The sequence below is a fragment of the Lontra canadensis genome, unplaced genomic scaffold, assembly GCF_010015895.1.
Source record: "Lontra canadensis isolate GAN:19392208 unplaced genomic scaffold, GSC_riverotter_1.0 scaffold3, whole genome shotgun sequence".
In the NCBI taxonomy this organism is placed as follows: domain Eukaryota; kingdom Metazoa; phylum Chordata; class Mammalia; order Carnivora; family Mustelidae; genus Lontra; species Lontra canadensis.
Genome location: NW_022630997.1, coordinates 47,125,734 through 47,146,950, shown reverse-complemented (window position 1 = coordinate 47,146,950; position 21,217 = coordinate 47,125,734). Strand labels below are relative to the sequence as shown.

Below are 21,217 nucleotides of genomic sequence, written 5' to 3'. Positions count from 1 at the left end.
GCCTTTAACACAAAGCCTGATCATAGTAAGAGCTCAATGATACCTAAAACCAAAGGTCAGTGGCTAGGTGACTAGCCTGAAATCATTTAGCTAGTTACTAAAAAAGCTGAAATTTTTGTTAACTAAGCAGCTGGAATTAGTTGGACTTACTGGATTCAAATCCAATAATCTTAACTACTGTTTTATATAGTCGAATTCTTCAGACTTAAGGACCTATTATAAGTTCCATATTTACTATCCACTAATCAATGAAAGCAAATTATCTCTTAATTAATTGTGTTTCCTCTCCTTGGGTACTCCCTTTAACCATAAAGCAGCTACCATAAACTGCTCGTATAACAAAGAAAAGTGGGAATAAAGCTTGTTTTTAATTTTTAAAATATTAAAAATTCTAAAGATTCTAATATAGTAAGCATTTTTAATTAGGTTACTTATGAGTATTCACAAACTCTCTTTGAAAAAGTTTATATCAATACAGAACAAAAAGTAAAAGTCCCTTTACTCTTCATCCCCCCAGGATAACATCCCCCCTTCAAGATATTTTTTTACACACTTGTACACATATTTATGTATATATATTGGAGGATTTTAATAAGCTAAATAGATAAAATTATACCTATGTATCAAAGGTAGAAAATTGGGGGGGGGTGTTGTTATTGTTTTATTTTTTCCTTCCTATCCCATTAGAAAACATTCTAGTAACAGCCCATGGAAGCAAATGAATAAAAATGGTTAATTCTCAAAAGTGCTAATGTACGTGATTATTAGTTTCTTCTTTATATTTTCTTTACTTTGTCAATTTTATATTTTAAAAAATTAAGAATACTCTATATCTGTCTTTCATTACTCTTTATAGTTTTAGTGTCACAAAATTTATCAAAGCCACCTATGTAGGGCTGGTTCTGAGTAAACTAACGAGTACAGCGGGTCAGTTTGTCTTGAGAATGTTCTGTTTATCTCCTAGCATCCCCACCCCATGTGCCAACCACAGCCCCTGGACCAGTGAGGCTCTCATTTCAAGGTCCACTGAGTCCTGCCTTCCTGACCCAATGCTCAATGGTCTGGAAAACTGCCGATTATGCTGGCCAATAAACATACAAACAATGTTCAACTGTACTCAAAATCAAATAAATCAAAACATCCAGGGCATGATAATGACCTGTGTCACTCAGGCTGCAAAGAAATGAACACTATCCTGGTCTCCCAGTAAGGATGCAAATTTCCTAGAAATAAATAAATAAATATATATATATATATATATATATATATATATATAAATAATACATGTATAATAAAAATATATACATATATATGTATATCTATATATGAAAAGCCTATAATTTTTTCACTCTGATACAACAATTCCAATTCTAGGAATTTGTCTAAGGAGATAGAGGTGGGAAAATTATTTAGTTATAAGAAGGTTCAATGAATAAAATATTATAAATTTCAAACAAAAACTTATGTGTCCAGTAGTAAAAGATTAAAATTAATTGAAATATTGCTATAGTCTGAAATATGTTGCAGTCATTAAAAAATCATCTTGTAGTAGAAGACTTTCAATAATCTGAGAAAAATTATGTAACATATTTCTATGAGGAAATGTAAACTACAAAGCATTATATGCAGCATAAAACCATAGTGTTTTACGTTAGAAGGGATTATGTTATCTGTGTGTGTGTGCGTGCGTGTGTGTGTGTGTGTGTGTGTGTAGATACATTTATATGACAGAGAGAGATAGGGAGAGAGAGCACAAGCAGGGGGAGCAGCAGACAGAGGGAGAAGCAGCTCCCTGCTGAGCAAGGGGCTCAACAAAGAGCTTGATTCCAGGAGGCTGGGATTGTGACCTAAGCTGAAGGCAGAAGCTTAACTGACTGAGCCACTCGAGTACCCCAAGCTAAGATTTATTGAGACTTACTATATGCCAGACACTACTCTAAGCACTATGCATATAATATCTCATTTAATTCCCACAATCTATGAAGGGAGTACTATTTTTTATTTTATTTATTTATTTATTTATTTTATTTTTTATTATATTTTATTTTATTTTTCCCATTTTACAGATTAGAAAACCAAGAAATAGAAAAGTTAAGTAACTGTCCCAATGCCACACACCTAGTAGCACAGCCAGTATTTGAATGAAGGTAGCCTGACACTAAATATGTATGGAAATGCACTTACAAATATGTACACATGGGAAACCTAGGCGGTTGGGTCAGTTAAGCATCCAACTCTTGATTTCAGCTCAGGTCCGGATCTCAGGGTCATTGTTTTGACCCCATGCTCAGCAAGAAGTCTACTTCTCTCCCGCTCTCCCTGTGCTCCTCCCCCAACTCATGTGCATGTTCTCTCCCTCTCTCTCCCTCATCCTCTCTCTCTCTCAAGTAAATAAATCTTTCAAAATGTATTTACACATATGTGCATGAACTTACATAACACATAAATAGGGGCACCTGGGTGGTTCAGTCAGTTAAGCATATGACTCTTGGTTTCTGCTCGGGTCATGATCTCGGAGTGATGAGATCAAGCGCCACCTCGGGATCCATGCGCAGCATGTAGTCTGCTTGAGTTTTTCTCTCTCCTTCTCCCTCTGCCCCTCCTCCCTTCCTCTCTCTCTAAAATAAATAAATGGATCTTTTAAAAAAACGTAAATACAGCACATGTGCACACATGTATATATGGCATACTCCCAGATTTTAAGCATTAGGTTAACATTTTTCTCCATTGTGTCTTCCTACTCCACATTTCTTTATTGAAAACAGATTAGTTTTAGAAATGAAGTTTCAAAACTTAAAAAATGTACCGTTTCCATAGCGTATTAGCACAATCTTTGGATCTGTGTCGGGAAATACTTTATTGCACAATAGGCACTAATCTGATTCCCACCTGGATGGATCTTCTCCACATTTCCCTGGCCACACAAATGCCCTCTCTCTCTCCCTCCATGTGCCTAAATTTTGACCTAGGAAGATCACTTCAACACTCATCTCTTCAATGAAACTTTTTCAGGTAGTCTTCCTTTAATTCCTGTTGCACTTATAAGTAGTACCACACAGCACAGTATTTATTTTTTCTCAAATTGTTTCCTTTGTATTAGCTTTGACTCCTCGGCTGACTGCCAAGTGTCTTACACACGTGCACTATTTCTCACCTTTTCGTTTTGTTTTGTTTTACCCCCATCACTTCCAGTACTGGCAAGATGCCAAGTGTTGAATAAATACTTGATTATTGACTGACAGAAGTTCTTTAAATAACATGATTATAGCATAAGAGGAGCTTTCTGGAAATTGTGATTTAGTCATTAAAAGAATGAACTGATTCCAGTGATGGGAATTGATATGCTATAGAAAAGAGAAGGCGCGGGACGCCTGTGTGGCTCAGTTGGTTAAGTGGCTGCCTTCAGCTCAGGTCATGATCCCAGCGTCCTGGGATCAAGTCCCACATCGGGCTCCTTGCTCGGCGGGGAGCCTGCTTCTCTCTCTGCCTCTGCTTGCCATTCTGTCTGCCTGTGCTCGCTCTCTTTCCCTCTCTCTCTGACAAATAAATAAAATCTTTAAAAAAAAAAAAGGCTCAATTTAATAAGTGAGTTAATTAGTATCCATCATTTCAGTTCACTTATGTGACACTGGATTTTTCCCATAAAACTCCAAATATTAACAATATCCCTGAAATAAATCCTATGAGATGATCCTACATTATTCTAATCAAATGATAATTAAAACATGAGCCAGAGAAACAATTTGAGCCACAAAATATATAATGGTAGTATTGTGTTATAATCCAGAAAAATTCAATAACTATTAATTCATAGGGACAAAAATAGCTGAATAAATAAATACGGGAGAAAGGATAACTTTTCTTTATGGAAGAATTCTTAGTAATAAATGTAAAATGAATGAGGAAAATAGAAAGTCACCATTAGGCAAACACCATAGTAGTAAGTAATTGTTACAGGGAAGATCCACAAGAGGCACCTGAGTGGCTCACATAGTTGGGCGTCTGCCTTCAGTCAGGTCATGATCCTGGGGTTCTGGGATTGAATCCCACATCAGGCTCTCTGCTCCCTCTCTGTCTGCTGTTCCCCGTGCTTGTGTTCTCTTGTTCTCTCTTTCTCAAATAAATAAATAAAATATTTTTTAAAAAATCCAGCAAACAATGCTAAAAGCCTGAGGAGACACACTATAGTCTCAAAGAATCATCACCAAAAATATTTTTTAATTATAAAAGGGGAACCAGTACCTCTACAATGTAAGATCCTGGTAGAAAAAAACTGACAGATACCACCTTAACCATGTGTTCAGGTCAATAAGACATAACAGCATCATGTAGCCCTGATGTGACACACTGAAAATAGTATAATATGGCTTCAGCAGTGTTCTTTCCAAAAACACATAACCTCAAGTCTAATCAGAGAAAATCTGAAACAAACCAAAATTGAGAGACATTCTACAAAATAACATTACTTTTCAAAGTGTCGAGGTCATGAAAGATAAGGAAGGTATGAGAAACTGTCACTGTGGAGGAAACTAAGGGAACAAGACAACTGACTGTAATAAAGAATTTTGGCTTGGATCTTGGAAGAAAAAAAGACATTAGTAGAAAAACTGATGAAATTAGAATGGGAACTATCCTTTAGATTAGAGGTTGACTAACTCTGGCCCAAAGGCCAAATCTGGCCTGTCACCTGTTATTTAAATAAAGTTTTATTGGAAGATAGCCATATTACCCATGGCTACTTTCTTGCACTGGCAGAACTGAGTAGCTGTGACAGAGACCATAAGTCCTGCAAAATCTAAAATGTTTGCTAGCTCAAAAAGGAGGGGAACAGTGGGTGTCTGTGTGGCTCAGTCAGTTGAGTATCATTCTCTTGATCTCTGCTCAAGTCTTGATCTCGGGGTCATGAGTTCAAGCCCTACATTGGGCTCTACACTGGGCATGGAGCCTACTTTTCAAAAATAATAATAAAATAAAATAAAGTAAAATGTTTGTTATCTCAGGGACAGCACCAGGGTGAGACAAGCAGGATTTTAAGGTTTAAGGAGGTTCTCTCTCTCTCTCTCTCTCTTAGGTTTCTGCACTTGCACGACCGTGAGAGCGCGTCCTTAAATTTTGTACCTTGGGTGGCTCAGCTGGTTAAGAGTTGCCTTCAGCTCGGGTCCTGATCCCAGGTTCCTGCTCAGCAGGTAACCTGCTTCTCCCTCTGCCTGCTCTGCCTGCCATTGCCCCTGCTTTTGCTCCCTCTCTCTCTTTCTTTCTCTTTCTCCAGCAAATAAATAAATAAAATCTTTGAAAAAAAAAAAAAACTTAAAAAAAGAACTTGAAAAAAAAGTTTGTGTCCTAAGTGTCCTTCTTGCCTCACTCCAGTCCTGTCTATCCATTCTTTTACAAAAAAAAAAAAAAAAAAAAGCCTGTTGGTCCCTGATTAAGTTAATACTTTTGTACCAATGTTAATTTTCTGATTTGCATAATTTTACTGTGCACAATAATTGTAAATATAATGTTTACACTAAGGGAAGCCAGATGCAGTGTATATAGGAACTCTGTTATTTTTGCAACTTTTCTGTAAGTCAAAAATTATTCAAATACGTGGAGCACAGAGGACTGTTAGCGCAGTGAAACTACTCTGTATGATAAATGGTATTATAAATTGTCCAAACCAATAGAATGTACAAACCCAAGGGCAAACCATAATACAAACTACGGACTTTGGATGATAGTAATGTGTCAATGTAAGTTCATCATCGTAAAAAATGAAGTATTCTAGTGGAGATATTGATAACAAGTGTGGGGGGACGCCTAAGCATGAAGGGAGGAAAGGAAGTATAGGGGAAAGCTCTATACCTTCTGCTCAATTTTGCTATGAATCTAAAACTGTTCTTAAAAAGTATTAAAAATCATCTGGGGGTTGGGGGGTACCTGGGTGGCCCAGTTGGTTAAGTGCCCTCAGCTCAGGTGGTGATCTTGGGGTCCTGGGAGGGAGCTCCATGTCCAGCTCCCTGCTCAGTGGGGAGTCTGCTTCTCCCTCTCCCACTGCCTTTCCCCGACTCCCCCTTGTGTTCTCTCCTTCTCTCTCTCTCTCTCAAATAAAGAAATAATATCTTTAGGGCATGACTGGGTGGCTCAGTCAGTTAAGCATCTACTTTTGGCTCTAGTCATGATCCCACAGTCCTGGGATTAAACCCCACACCCTGGGATCAAAGCCCACATCTGCTTCCCTGCTCAGCAGGGAGCCTGCTTCTCTCTCTTCTGGCTGCAGAGAGAGCCTGCTGCTCCCCCTGCTTGTGCTCTCTCTCTCTCTCTGACAAATAAATAAATAAAATCTTTTTTTTAAATTTTTTAAAGGGGCACCTGGGTGGCTCAGTGGGTTAAGCCACTGCCTTCAGCTCAGGTCATGATCTCAGGGTCCTGGGATCGAGTCCCGCATCGGGCTCTCTGCTCAGCCGGGAAGCTGCTTCCCTCTCTCTCTCTGCCTGCCTCTCCGTCTACTTGTGATTTCTCTCTGTCAAATAAATAAATAAAATCTTAAAAAAAAAAAAATTTTTTTTAAAGAAAAAATCATTTTGGAGGGTGCCTGGCTGGTTCAGTCAGTGGAATGTGGGACTCTCCCACATTGTGTGTAAATATTACTTAAAAATAAAAATTTTTTTTAAAAAGAGATCATTTGAGGGCACCTGACTAGCTCAGTCGGTAGAGCATATGACTCTTGATCTTGGGGTCCTAAGTTCAAGCCCCAGATTGAGCATAGAACTTACTAAAAAAAAAAAATTTTTTTAAAGGAAAAACTTTTTCAAAATAAAACATTTTTTAAAATGTCAATTATGGGGGCGCCTGGGTGGCTCAGTGGGTTAAGCCTCTGCCTTTAGCTCTGGTCATGATCTCAGAGTCCTGGGATCGAGCCCCACATCGGGCTCTCTGCTTGGCGGAGAGCCTGCTTCCCCCTCTCTCTCTGCCTGCCTCTCTGCCTACTTGTAACCTCTGTCTGTCAAATAAATAAATAAAATCTTTAAAAAAAAATGTCAATTATGGAGTAGTCTAAACTTACAAAGTTCCAGGTGTACAGTATTACTGTGAGGCCAAAGCAATGCTCATATCCACGCCCACACCCACAATGTGCCAGGCACTATTCTAAGGACTATTTATCATGTCTCATTTAATCCCCACAACAACTCTAGGAGGTGGGTACTATTATTATCACCATTTGCAGATTAGGAAGCAAAGGCAGAGAAAAGCTAAACCATTTCCCAAGATCACATAGCTAGTAAATGGTAAGAAAAAAATAGGTGTCTCCATTTATCTATCAAGTTTATGCTCAATTTTCAAGTCTGTGAAATCTTGAAATCAGGATGTCTTCTTATCAATACTACTGAAATGGTAACCAAATACCAAAAAATTAAGTAAGGTATAAACCACAGAGGATGCCTTACACACTAGTGGTGTGTATATTAATAAGGACTTTAGAAGATTTCATAACATGTGTCTTTTGTGTAAAATCTGATTCAAGGCAAAAAAGCTGACTAACTTGGAATCAACCTTCAGTAAATGTTTTTGAAATGAGGGTATGTTGTTTTCCACTCCACACTGTGGAAATCGTCCCAGGGTTTATATATGTCATTTCATTAATTTTCAACAGAAGCTTTAAATTTTAAGAACTATATACTAAAGCAAAAGAATTATACGTGTGTGTGTCAACACAGTTATAAATAGAATCGAAATATAAGTTGAATAAGTTGCTTTGAAATTATAATTGCTAAATTGCTTTTGAGTATGAATAATTCTGGTCAACTTTTTAAAGTATCACATCAAGGAATATTTAAAGTAAAAGAAATCCATCCACTACAAATCAACTAAAGGAAACGTCACACTTAATACTCAAAAAATGGAATTAAAGTATTTTCAGAGGTGCCTGGCTGGCTCAGTCAGTAGAGCATGTGAGTCTTGATCTTGGTGTTGTGAGTTCAAGCCCCACACTGGGTGTGGAGATTACTTACAAATAAGAAAAATTAAATATTTTTAAATGGGAAAGATATATATGAAAACAGGGGAAAGATACATATAAAAAGAATTGACAAAATTGTGACAGATCATTTTAAATAAATGCATGTAATCTAAACATGGTATGTCATTGGCAGAATCAGTAAAGAAGGAATGGCAAGACAATGCTTTTATTCTCCTTTTAATATATGCTACAGTACATACAGGGAAGTTTGACTATTACTGGTAACAAACTTGCTAGCTATAATGAAAGAGACTGTTATAAACATTATAAATAAACAATAGGATCCATTTTTTCAGTCTATTCAAAACTTATCCTCCTTCTCCTTCTTTGTAGACTGAGGAAACAATAACATAACTACAAAAGACTGACTAAAAGGGTGTAGATATTTATTATGGGGATATAATGACCTTTACTTCATAACTTAGAATAACAATATTTCTTTAAATCCAATTTGTGAAGCTTATCAAGTTAAATTATGTTCCTTTGATTTTAAAAAGCTCCTTCAAAAACTATTTGGCAATAGCATAATTCATAACACAGGTGGTAAAAATGTCAATAAGCTTTCTCAATTGCTGTAAGTAAACCACCACTAAAATAAACAAGAGTGACATATTACCCTAAAGGAGAACTATACAGCTAAAGGAGTATTATAACCTGTTGTGTGCATGTGTGTGTGTGAAGTGTGTGTGTGTGTGTTTAACTATAAGATACATAAAGTAACTCCCTCAGTGTGATGAAGATAGAGATTTTAATCCTTTAGTCCAACGTCACATTTTATTTTCCAAACAAAATTAAGCATATTTTATTACTAAACTCCAGCCTTATGAAACAAAGATAAATAGAAAAGAATTTTGCTTTAAAATATTTTGATATTAATAGCTATATTTTAGCAAAAAATTTTTAATAATTATTATATAAAATATAATCTATTTAATAATATATTGAAAGGTACTTCCTATTCATCTCAATGGTACTTAAAACGTTGAAAAACTAGGAATAAATGAAATATTTAACAATAAGGGAACAATCAATTGTGACACAACAATAAAATGAAATGTGCAACATTAAAATATGTATGAAGAGTGTTTAATAACATGGAGAAATCCCTGAGTGGGTAAAAAGCAGGAATCAACAAGTAAATATATAATATCTTCCCAAACATGTTTTCAAAAAATATATATAGGAAAAAGACTAAAGATTAATAAATCACATATTAATAGCATTATTCCTGGGAAGTAGAATTATAAATGAGTTTTCCATAATTTAAAAAACTTTTACTGCCTTCATCATTGTCTATGTGGTCCTTTAAAAACATTATTTTATTGTAGATCCAGTGAACAACTACAGAGCTTTTCACATATTTTGTTTCAGAAGCCACCCTTTTAGCCACCTCACTGAGAGTCTCGATCCCAGGACCCTGGCATCATGACCTGAGCTGAAGGCGGACGCTTAACCAACTGAGCCACATGATTTAAAATGTTAACATAAAAGGATGTTTCTTGGTTTATATAATTTAACTGCTCGAAGTACATATTTTAATAAAACATTTTAAAAACACTAATTACTAGAAAATTACATTTCATCTAAATTTTAGTATAAATTACCATAATGAAGATACAACTTAGGTATTCTGTGAAACACTGCCAAGAGCATTACAATAAAATTTCAAATACATATTTTTAGTGTATTCCAAAAGAGTCTATGGCCATGTGCCAGAATACACAAATTCGGTCAGAAACATCTAACAATCACAAAAGGACACTACCCCAGTAAAGACCCAAGATTTAAATCCTCAACGTTCTCTAAGCCAAATGTGCTTTAAAAGAATAGAAGATTAGGTTTTTAGGCAATGTGACTAAAAGTTCAAAGTTACCACCTTAAACAAAAACTTGAAAAAGAAGAGCATTATCCACAGTCTTACCGAAGACAGTTCATCACATCCCAGCAGCATGTAGAAATCTTCATTGTCTTCTGAACTGTAATTTAGTATTGCATCCATTTCAATTACTCAATCAGCTTATTTTCCCTCTGAAACAAGAGACAGAATAAGCTGTGAATTAATCGGAAAAGCCTTTTTAGATCTTGTTTTCAGCAGCACGTTCCAAATGGCAATAATGAGATTTGAGGCTGGTCGCACTCAGTACACCAGATGTCACCCTAGACCTTTGTAAACTCTACCTTTCATTGGCTGTTGGTGGAAGAGAAAAGAATAGACCACGCGCCAAGCTGTTGCAAAGCTGCCTGGGATCTGTAGTTTGAGTTTACAGTAAGTAAAGCACTTGAACCATTCATTTTATGGGTTGACAAAGACTGACTACTGTTACGTACTCCCCAAATTACCCATTTCTCCATTTCCTATGTATTTTTATCTTTTTTCCTTTTTTTTTTAAGAGATAGAAGAAAATTTGAGGCAATATAATCAAACTCCTAGAATTGTTAAATCTGAGTAGGGGGCATTTTTTGAGTGTTTAAAATATTTCATAATCTTTTAAATAGTTTCGGAGTAAAAGGAAATAGACTAGGAGAGCAAATTTCCAATCATTTGGTAATTTATTCATTCAACAAGTATTTATGGAGAACCTGATTTGTGCCCAGTGTGACTATGGGAAAAGGTGTGGTAAGTCAGTCAGTCAGTTCTTTTACTTTTTTTAAAGATTTTATTTATTTGACAGAGAGAGAGCACAGACAGGGGCAGCATCAGGCAGAGGGTGAGGGAGAAGCAGGCTCCTCACTGAGAGTCTCGATCCCAGGACCCTGGCATCATGACCTGAGCTGAAGGCGGACGCTTAACCAACTGAGCCACTCAGACGCACCAGTCACTTCTTCAGGAGCTTACATTCTGATGGAGGGAGACAGACAAGAAACATGCAGACAAACAAGATCAATTAAAATAGTGATTTATACTCTGCAGGAAATAAAACAGGACAGGGAGAGGAGAACTGTATAATGACCAGGTTTGTTTCACTGTAACCTTCCTCCTGAGCTAACTCTCTCCAGGCTCTACGTCCGGCCCAAGGTGGGTTTAGGAAACATGTTTCAGCTCGATCTGGCCCTAGGATGATTTGCAGGTCAGGTCTAGGATTTAGAGAAGAAGGTGAGTGGTCAGAGATGCAACATTTTAACCACCTTAACCCTTTAAACATTATCACCTTGAAAAAAGAAATGGTTTCTTTGAGCTCACCTATATACATCTTTAAGGTTTATTTCGGAAAATAAATAAAACACCGAAGCACCATTTTTACAAAGTCTTCATTATATATCCTCTCTTACTACATTTCTGTGTGGAATTTGTTTTTAAAAAGTATAGTTATTTTTGTTCTGGGGAATTTACATCCCTTGGGGTATTCAGAGGCCTACTTGGGTATCACAAAATACTGACCAGAAGAACTGACAAATGGCCTTAAAATGATGGGAAGTTGCTGCTATGGAAAATAGGGTGGCAAGTCCTCAAAAAATTAACTATAGAATTACCATATGATCCAACAATTCCACTTCTAGGGATAGGCCCAAAAGAACGGAAAGTAAGGACTTGAACAGGTATTTGTACACCCATGTTCATAGCGTCGTCATTCACAACAGTGAAAAGGTAGAAGCAGCCCGAGTGTTTGACACAGGAAAAAATAAAGTGCAGTATAGCGGCACCTGGGTGGCTCAGTCAGTTATGTGTCTGCCTTCCGCTCAGGACATGATCCTGGCATCCAGCCCCGCATTAGGATCCCTACTCAGCAGTGAGTCTGCTTCTCCCTCCTCCCCTGCTTGTGCAAGCATGTGGGCTCGCTCTCTCTCTCTCCCTCCCTCTCTCTGTCAAATAAATAAACAAAATTCTTTAAAAAATAAAATGGGGGCACCTGGGTGGCTCAGTGGGTTAAAGCCTCTGCCTTTGGCTCAGATCGTGATCTCAGGGTCCTGGGATCAAGCCCCGCATTGGGCTCTCTGCTCAGCAAGGAGTCTGCTTCCCCTCCTCTCTCTCTTCCTTCCTCTTTGCCTACTTGTGATCTCTCTCTGTCAAATAAATAAATAAAACCTTAAAAAAAAGAAAAGAAAAAACAAAATGATGTAGAAACATACATAATGCCTGAATGATGTTTACCATCTAATTTTTCGTGAAAAAAACGATTAGAAGCCAGTATGTACTATGTCAAAATTCACTGAGCATGAAGACTGTACATGTCACTGGGTCAAAGTTATATCTCAATTTAAAAACTAAAAACATGTAAAATTTTTAAAATATATATGGTACAATGCCATTTTTATAAATATATGTTATGTGTATTTACAAAATATGAAAAAGCATATATACCAAAACAGACCAGTTATCACTAGAGATAATAGGGTCACAAGTGGTTTACATTTTATTCTTTTTACTCATCTACATTTGCTAAGATAAACATGTATTATTCCTGTAATAAAAAAAGGAGCAATCAAAAACAAGTCAGTAAAAACTGCAAAATGACAAACAGCACACAGCTATTTACTGCCTTAATAGAGATGATAACTCGGAAGGTTTATTCTTTGTTTGGTTTAGTTTGGTTTGTTGTACATCCTGCTGTGGCTGTGTAATTAACCAGTTTACTCATCCTGGGAAGCTAACATTGTGCTGTACAGTTGACAAAGAAGAAAAAAATGAATGCACCCATCACAGGGCTTCCCCTCTCACAGGTGTCTCAGCTACTGTCTTTTCTGATTGTTAAGTTACAAGAATCATAATGCAAGGTAAACAACGCCAAACCCTGTTCCTTGTTCCTAAATGATGTTTATACTTCAGAACTTTTTTTTAATACTTCAGAACTTCTTTTAAGGGTAAAGTATTGCATTGCTTTATCTACACTAAAGTTGTGATCAAAAATAGAAAAATGGCAAGAATATGCCATCTACTGTAGAGAATATATCATATACCATAGGCCTGAACAAAAACCAACTCTAAATTTCACCAAATGACAATCCAAAATGGTAAAATAAGTTTGGGTCCATATATGTATATATAACATGCAATGAGAGTGTATATATTATATATAAATTAATCAAATGCCTAAATGTAACACTTTCATTATTTACTAATATACAAAATGATCAAACGACTTCACAATATTTAACTTTTAAGATTTACTTTAACCTGCATGTTTCAAATCATATATTATGAAAAATGTATTGTGAGTTTATAAGAAAAAGGCATCTACCTTTTATTCTAAAGCATGATTTTGGGAAAAACTTTGGCTTATATCTAAACATACATAATCCTTTTTCAGTTTGGGAATTCTACTTCAATAATTCTCACTTTTAAAATCATTTTCATAAATTTTTTCTCTTTTTTGTTTATTATTTAGAAAAGTTTTCATTACATATTTTTTTTAAGATTTTATTTATTTATTTGACAGAGATCACAAGTAGGCAGAGAGGCAGGCAGAGAGGGGGGGAAGCAGGCTCCCCGCTGAGCAGAGAGCCCGATGTGGGGCTCGATCCCAGGACCCTGAGATCATGACCTGAGCTGAAGGCAGAGGCTTTAACCCACTGAGCCACCCAGGCACCCCTCATTAGGTATTTTAATAAATAGATGCAGCCTTTATGGGGTATTGTTCAGAAAAGGCAATAATACAAGACAAACAGATGCTTTGAGAAAAGTTTGTATGCCACTTATTTATTTCTATTCTTTCCCCAAAATAAACTTCCAAACCTGCCGTGGCATCCCATTGAAGAGTATAGTTTTAATGTTCATTGGGGCTTTCTTCCCCAATAAATGTAACAAAAATCACATTGGTACCTCTGGCTACTATTTATAGAAATGATAAATGATAAAGCTAGAACCACTACTCCTAGTGCCAAAATAAGTTACATATAACCAAATAACTCAGAAGCCATAGAAAAAATTAATAATCATGAGTATATAATTTTCTTTTTAAATAGGCTCCACAACCAGCATGGAACCCAATGTGGGGCTTGTCCTTAGACCATGAGATCAAGACCCAAGCTGAGATCAAGAGTCGGAGGACTTTCACCGACTGAGCCACCCAGGCCCCCCGTGAGTATATCAATATTAAGTGCATTTGTGTGGCCAAAAAAAAAAAAATCAAAATCAGAAGGTTAATAATGTACAAAGAGAACATTTTTCACAATTCCCATAATAGACAAAAGATTAACTTCTTTAATTTACAAAAAGTACAGACAAATCAGTAAGAAAAAAATTAACCCTGTAGAAAATTGGGCAGACAACATGGCTACTTTCAGAAATATAGATGGTCAAAACACATAGGCATGCAATCTCATTTATGACTATGAAACTGCTAATCAAAAGAAAACAAATTGTTCATCTTTCAGAGAAATAGAATCTCTTAAGTTTGATAATACCAACACTAGAGCAGAAGTGGGGAAATAAACACCTTTATACATTTTTGGATGAGTGTAAATTGGCACAATTTGGTAGTATTCATTAATTTTTATAAAGCTATTACCTACTTAACGGGGCAGTTTTGTCTCTGAGTTTACCCTGTGGATTTACACCAAAATATGTTCAAGGCGATCATTTCAACATTCTCTGCAACAGAGAAAAAAAAAAAAAATCAGAAACAACCGAAATGTCCCTCACTGGAACAGAGAAGATAGCAGATGACTAAATTATGGTATTTGTGGAAGAAACTACCATACAGCCATTAAAAAGAGAGTAAGATAGCTCTTTCTCTGCAAGTATGAAAAGATCTCTAAGATGGATTATCAAATGAAAAAGGTAGTTTGATAAGAGTATTATAGCACTGGGACTCCGGCGTGGCTCAGTGGGTTAAGCCTCTGCCTTTGATTTAGGCCTTGACCTCAGGGTTCTGGGGTGGAGCCCCATATCGGGCTCTCTGCTCAGCAGGGAGCCTGCTTCGTCCTCTCTCTCTGCCTGCCTTTCTGCCTACATGTGATCTCTGTCAAATAAATAAATAAAATCTTTAAAAAAGAAAAGAATATTATAGCACTATCAAGAGTATTATAGCACTATCACTTTTTTTAAGATTTTATTTATTTGACAGACAGACATCACAAGGAGACGGGGCGCGGGGCGGGGGCATGGATGAAGCAGTCTCCTCGCTGAGCAGAGAGCCTGATGTGGGGCTCAATCCCAGGACCTTGAGGTCATGACCTAGGCCAAAGGCAGAGACTTAACCCACTGAGCCACCCAGGCGCCCTAGCACTATCACTTTTGTGTACTTTTTAAATAATATGTACATTTGCGCCTATAATTATTTATTTAAAAAGCTGGTGTTTTTCTTCTTAGGGAGGGAGCTGGGCAAGCACAGAAGAGAGGCTTTTAGTTTCAGTCTATGCCTTTCTGAACTGTTCGTATCAAGTCAAGGATCAACTACCATTCGTTTTATTTACATATGGTCGTTGAAAAAAAAAAACTTTGAAAAAATACATACTGCAAAATATCTAATAGGAATCATGTAGAACCTTTTAAGAGTTAAAATTCTTTGCATCTCAAGAGTCGCGGAGTCAGATGCCCAAGACCAAGCTAATCCAGATAAAAAAAAAAAAAAAGCCCAGTCGCCCCTGGCCCGGGAGCCGGTTCCCACCCCGGGACTACAACTCCCACCAGGCATCGCGAGAATAGCGTGACAGGGGCATGGCGGGAAGTCCCAATTACGTCGCGCCTCCAGGAACCACCCTCCGGAAGTGTTTTTGGTTTAGGTTTTTTTTTTTTTTTTTTTAAGATTTTATTTATTTATTTATTTGTCAGAGACAGAGGGAGAGAGAGTGAGCGAGCACAGGCAGACAGAGAGGCAGGCAGAAGCAGAGGGAGAAGCAGGCTCCCCGCCGAGCAAGGAGCCCGATGCGGGACTCGATCCCAGGACGCCGGGATCATGACCTGAGCCGAAGGCAGCCGCTTAACCAACTGAGCCACCCAGGCGTCCCTTTGGTTTAGGTTTTATTGGGTTTGGCTTTTTAAAAAAATTTTCCCACTTCTCATCAAGTGCGGTAGTCGTTAAGTGGGAAGGAAAAAACAGCTCAAGGTCGGTGTAAACAAAAAGGAGAAAAGCTAGAGGTTGAAGACTAACAAGCCTCAGAAGCGCCGAGCGAGAAAAGAAATTAGGCAGCCTACAGGTGGGCTCTGCGCAGCCCCCAGGGTCGTTCTCAGAGTGGCTGCTGTCCTCCCCTCTCTTTTCCTTCCAGTCTCGCGCTAAATTTCTGTTGTAATAGACGAAATCGGCACTTTTCCCTTGCAGCTTTTCGCATCCCGAGCTTTCAAGGCGCTAAGCCCAATAGTTGCAGAAACTGCCTTCAACTGTTCGTCCTGATTTCCCGCAACGCGGGTCCCCGCCCCCTGCTCAGACTGGGATCCTGGACACCACTTGCGCGCAGTGATGAAAAGGCTTCCATCTCTGACCTAGCTCCTAGCTCCCAACGCCTGCTCCCCAGACGCTACTGCTCTGGTCCAGCATGAGATCCATGCAAAGAAAACGGAGCCTGCCAGGACCTTAGTCTCAACGTGTGTCAGTATCACCAGTTTGTAAAACAAACTAATAAAATCCGTCCCTGGCTGCAAGAGCAGAACAGCATTTTGAGACCCACACAGGGTGTTAAAAAGGAGTCTTGCTGCTAAGTCAGACATAGAGTAGAATTTGTGAAAGATTCTTTAAAGGCTGTTGATACCTTAGCACCTTTATTCTCAAGCAATTTAATTAAAGGATTTGTCAAAAAGAACAATGACTAAAAATTATCTCAAGGCAAAAAATAAAAAACAGCTATTTGAAGTATGGTAATAATGCCTCTGGCAAGATACACGAGAAACCCATGAGTACTTGCCTTCAGAGAAGGGGACTAGAAGGCCCAAGTATAGGAATGGTAGGTAAACTTTATACTTTTATACCTTTGGAGCTTTTACTAAGTGTGTGAAGTGTGTGTGTATTTTTAAATTTTTAAAAAATTACTTTTTAATGATCATAAAAAAGCAGTTAATATGCCATTTGTTGGTAAACAAAGAAGCCACCAACTTACTGGTTTGTGTCTACTACTATAACATTTATTTTAAACAATGAAATTCCTTAAATAGTCACTTGATTATGTTTGGGAAGCAAGTATTAAGTATGTTCCTGACAGGGGGTGCCTGGCCAGCTCAGTCAGTGGAGCATGAAACTTTCGATCTCGGGGTTGTGAATTTTAGCTCTGCATTGGGTATAGATTACTTAAAAATAAAAAATATTTTGGAGCACCTGGGTGGCATAGTTGGTTAAGTGTTAGCCTAGCTCAGGTCATGATCCCAGGGTCCTGGGATTGAACCCAACATTGGGCTCCCTGCTTAGTGGGAAGTCTGCTTCTCCCTCTCCCTCTGCCTGCTGCTCCCCCTGCTTGTGCTCCCTCTATCAAATAAAAATCTTTAAAAGTTAAAAAACAAATAAAAAATCTTTTAAATAAGTCCCTGACATTTCAGCTTCCCACTCCCTTCTCACATAGAATTGCAGTGGAGTATATCAGTAATATGGTAATCAAATCAGATATGATGGTAATTTTAAGAAAATAGTGACTTAATGGTATGAAACTAGACCAAATCATTCATGAGATAACTCCTGGCAATAAGATTTCTGGTCCTATGAGTCCTGATTCCCAGAACCTAGACAAGTGATCTCTAGTGCAGCTACATATTAAAATCACTTGGTGAATACACACACACACACATACATACCAATGCAAGGACCATCCTGTAGACTAATTAAAAAGGAGTCTCAGGGTGCCTGTGTGGTTCAGTCAGTTAAGAGTCCGCCTTCGGTTCAGGTCATGATCCTGGGGTCCTAGGATCAAGTCCTGTGTAGGGCTCTCTGCTTAGCAGGAAGCCTGCTTCTCCCTCTCCCACTCCCCCTGCTTGTGTTCCCTCTCTAGCTGTCTCTCTGTCAAATAAATAAAATCTTAAAAAAAAAAAAAAAAGGAGTCTCTATGGATGTGACATGAGTATTTTGTAAAAAAGTTTTTCCTAGAAATTCTAATGTGCATCAAGGTATAACTGAGACTGAGGACATTGATTTGATTATTATCACTCAGGCAAATTAGTGGAATAAAAACAAGAAACTTACTGGGTTTTTTTTATTTTTATTTTTTAAGTAATCTCTAACCCAAAGTGGGGTCGAAGTCACAACTTCCAAGTTTAAGAGTTGCATGTTCTACTGACTGAGCCAGACCAGTATCTCAAAAACAAGAAATTTTATTTATTTATTTATTTATTTATTTATTTTTAAGATTTTTTTTTTACTTGAGGTTGAGAAAGTGAGAGAGGATATGACGCGGGGCGGGGGGAGAAGCTGACTCCACTCTGAGCGGGAAACCCAATGCGGGATGATACAGACACTTCACCAACTGAGCCCCCCAGGCATCCCCCCAAAACAAGAAATTTTCATTAATATTTTCTATGTCTTGGTCCCCATCCTCTTTGGTAAATTCAGAGAATCCATTTGATTTTGTGGTAAACTAACAGATACCATATGATTCTGTGAAAGCCCAAGCTGCCAAATGAACATTTGCCAAAAGGAACTGAAATCTAAATATAGAGAAATGCTCATGAGCAGCTTCGTGGCTCAGCACAAATTCTCTGAGTAAGTGGTATGCACCCAGCACTGTGAGAGATCTAAAGGAATCTGTTTAGTGGTTCCTCACAAGGAACTTGCATGGCAATAAGAGATAAGATTGAACTTGTGATGCACAGATCAAATCAGGCCTATCAAACCATGTTCCTAGATATGAATTAGTTGCCAACAATTTTAAAGTTGGGAAAACTTACATAAAATTCCAGGCTTCTATTTCCTTTTGAAACATTGGAATATCTGTTGGGGTTCACTTGCCATTCCTAGTGGCAACATTTGCCTGGAACCAAAGTGGAACTATCCCCTTTAGATGGGGTCTGTGCTGTCATGTCACAGTCATGTCATGGTCTCCTGATTCCCTGTTGTTCTCTGACACTGAGGCCAAGTATCAGTTGTCAGGCATTATCACTTACATTTTTATCATAGAGTTAAAAGTGAAATATTTCTTGATCCCTAGTTTTATCCAAGGACAGAGCAAGAAGGCCCTGTGTTTCAAGAAAAACAAGAGGACATATTCCTTTAAGAAAATACAGAATGTAATATCAAGTTCTCTGCACTCACATCCTAGTCCCTATACACACCTGAGTTTATGATCCATGATCTACACTGATTAAAATATATATGTAATATCTATCTAGATAAGAAGCCATATATTAAAAAAATAAATAATAAAAAGATTTTTTTTTTAAAGAAGCCATATATTCAAGTATAGGTAACTGGTTAAATGTGTGTGGTCTAGTTAGGGATTCAATTCCAAGGTACCATTTACCAGCCTTGATCATACTGTAGGAGCCTATGCCTTGGGTTGCCCTTCTCCATCTGTATAAGGGTAGCAATAATAGCAAGTACCTCACTGGGTTGATTTGAGGACTGACAAGGTAACGTGATTTAACATGGTGTCTGGTACCCAGTGACAGCTCCCTAAATGTCAGCTATTTTTATCCTGGTCAGGAAGAACTTAGGGCTGGGATAAGAAATGACAAAGAGAGTTGTTGGGGAAGTTGTGCAGAAGGGGTGAGCTGTCCAAGATGGCAGAGACGTAACTTATCCAGATGTAGAGAAGACAAGACAGTATAGGCCTGAGCAAAGGTTCAGAAGAGATAGTGACCAGGGCCTGGGTAGTTAAGTCATAAAATTGCAAGGCAGCTTCCTGAACTGCAACATTTTCCTAATGTTTTAATTTTAAAATCTGAAGATTTTGCTCCCCCCTGCTTCATTATGTAAATAGGTGATTGTAACAATTTGAGTGTTTTCATGATGTAAATAGGTGATTGTAGCAATTTGAGTGTTTTCTTCACCCACCATTTGGCAAGGATTAAACAATTTCAAGAATTTAAACTTCTGAGTGTGTCAGAGTTCCATTAAAGATTTTTTAGCTCTCTTGGGGCACCTGGGTGTCTCAGTCATTAAGGGTCCACCTTCGGTTCAGGTCATGATCCCAGAGTCCTGGGATGGAGCCCCACATCAGGCTCCGTGCTCAATGGGAAGCCTGCGTCTCCCTCTCTTACTCCCTCTGCTTGTCTTCCCTCTCTAGCTGTGTCTCTGTAAAATAAATAAATAAAATCTTTTTTTTTTTTAAGTTCCTTTAAAAAAAAATGAACGAATAAATAAATAAATAAAGTGTTTTTTTTAGCTCTCACCATGGGTTGCTTGTTCTTGGACACAGCCACCAGCACTACCCCATAATGGCCACTAGAGGGACCAGAACCAAAGGAATCATTGAGCTCCTAGGGACCATATTCACTTTCCTAGATTCCTACTCAATATTCTACATTAAAAAACAACAACAACTCTTTTTTGTGTGTGAAGCATATTTTCTTATTTTATGCATGTTTAAATACTTTAAGAAATCCAGACTTCTCTTAAAGGTAGAAAGTTTAAAGAGTCCCCAATACCCATCTACAAAACAGCCACTTAATAATGTTAAGGTTCTTGTGAGTTCTTCAAATATTTGCAGTTTATGTGTAAACACATGTATTATTCTTTTATTTAAACCCATTATTTGTCCCCTGACTACTACTCTGATTTCATCTCCTACCACTTTCCCTGTAATGCAGCCTGTATTCCAGATCTTCAAACTCACCGAATTGTTCCAGCCTCAGGACCTTTGCACTCACTACATTATTTTCCTACACCACTCTTTTCCCACATCCTCCTCATTCAGGTGTCAGCTCATTTGTCACTTCCTCAGGCTTTTTGTGTCATCCAACAAGCAACTATATCCCAACCCATGTCAGTATCTTTTACCTTTGTTTATTTATGTGCTTGCATACCTACTTCCTACTAAATGTAAACTTTATGATAGCCAGAGCCTTGGCTGCCTGTTTACTTCTATATCGTTAGATTCTAGGACATATATTAGGGACTTAAAAGTATTTGTTAGCTGAATAAATAAGAAAGTATTATACATACTATTCTGCAACTTGTTTTTTCACTTAGGGTATCTTGTATAAATTGTATTTTACTTTTTGTTTGTTTACTTTTATTTTTTACTTTATTCTTTCAGTTATATTATTAATTTTAATTATTTTTTTAGGTTAGATATTCATATGGCTCAAAAAATAGAGCAATATAAAAAGGTATTCTTAGTCTCACTAAGTAGATGGTAATCTAGCTACCATCTACTTAGTTCCCTTTTTTTTTTTAAAGATTTTATTTATTTATTTGACAGACA

At 37.5% G+C, this 21,217-nt stretch overlaps 1 protein-coding gene across 1 annotated transcript in view; it reads right to left on the bottom strand.

Annotated features, from left to right (window-relative positions):
• DNAJC12 (DnaJ heat shock protein family (Hsp40) member C12) overlaps window positions 1–10,166 on the bottom strand; it is a 35,891-nt gene extending 25,725 nt beyond the window's left edge. The window contains exon 1 of the mRNA XM_032842002.1: window positions 9,921–10,166. Within this exon, the coding sequence (XP_032697893.1) occupies window positions 9,921–9,998 (78 nt within the window). The 5' untranslated portion in view covers window positions 9,999–10,166. The remainder of the gene's footprint in view (window positions 1–9,920) is intronic.
• Between the last annotated feature and the right edge of the window lie 11,051 nt (window positions 10,167–21,217).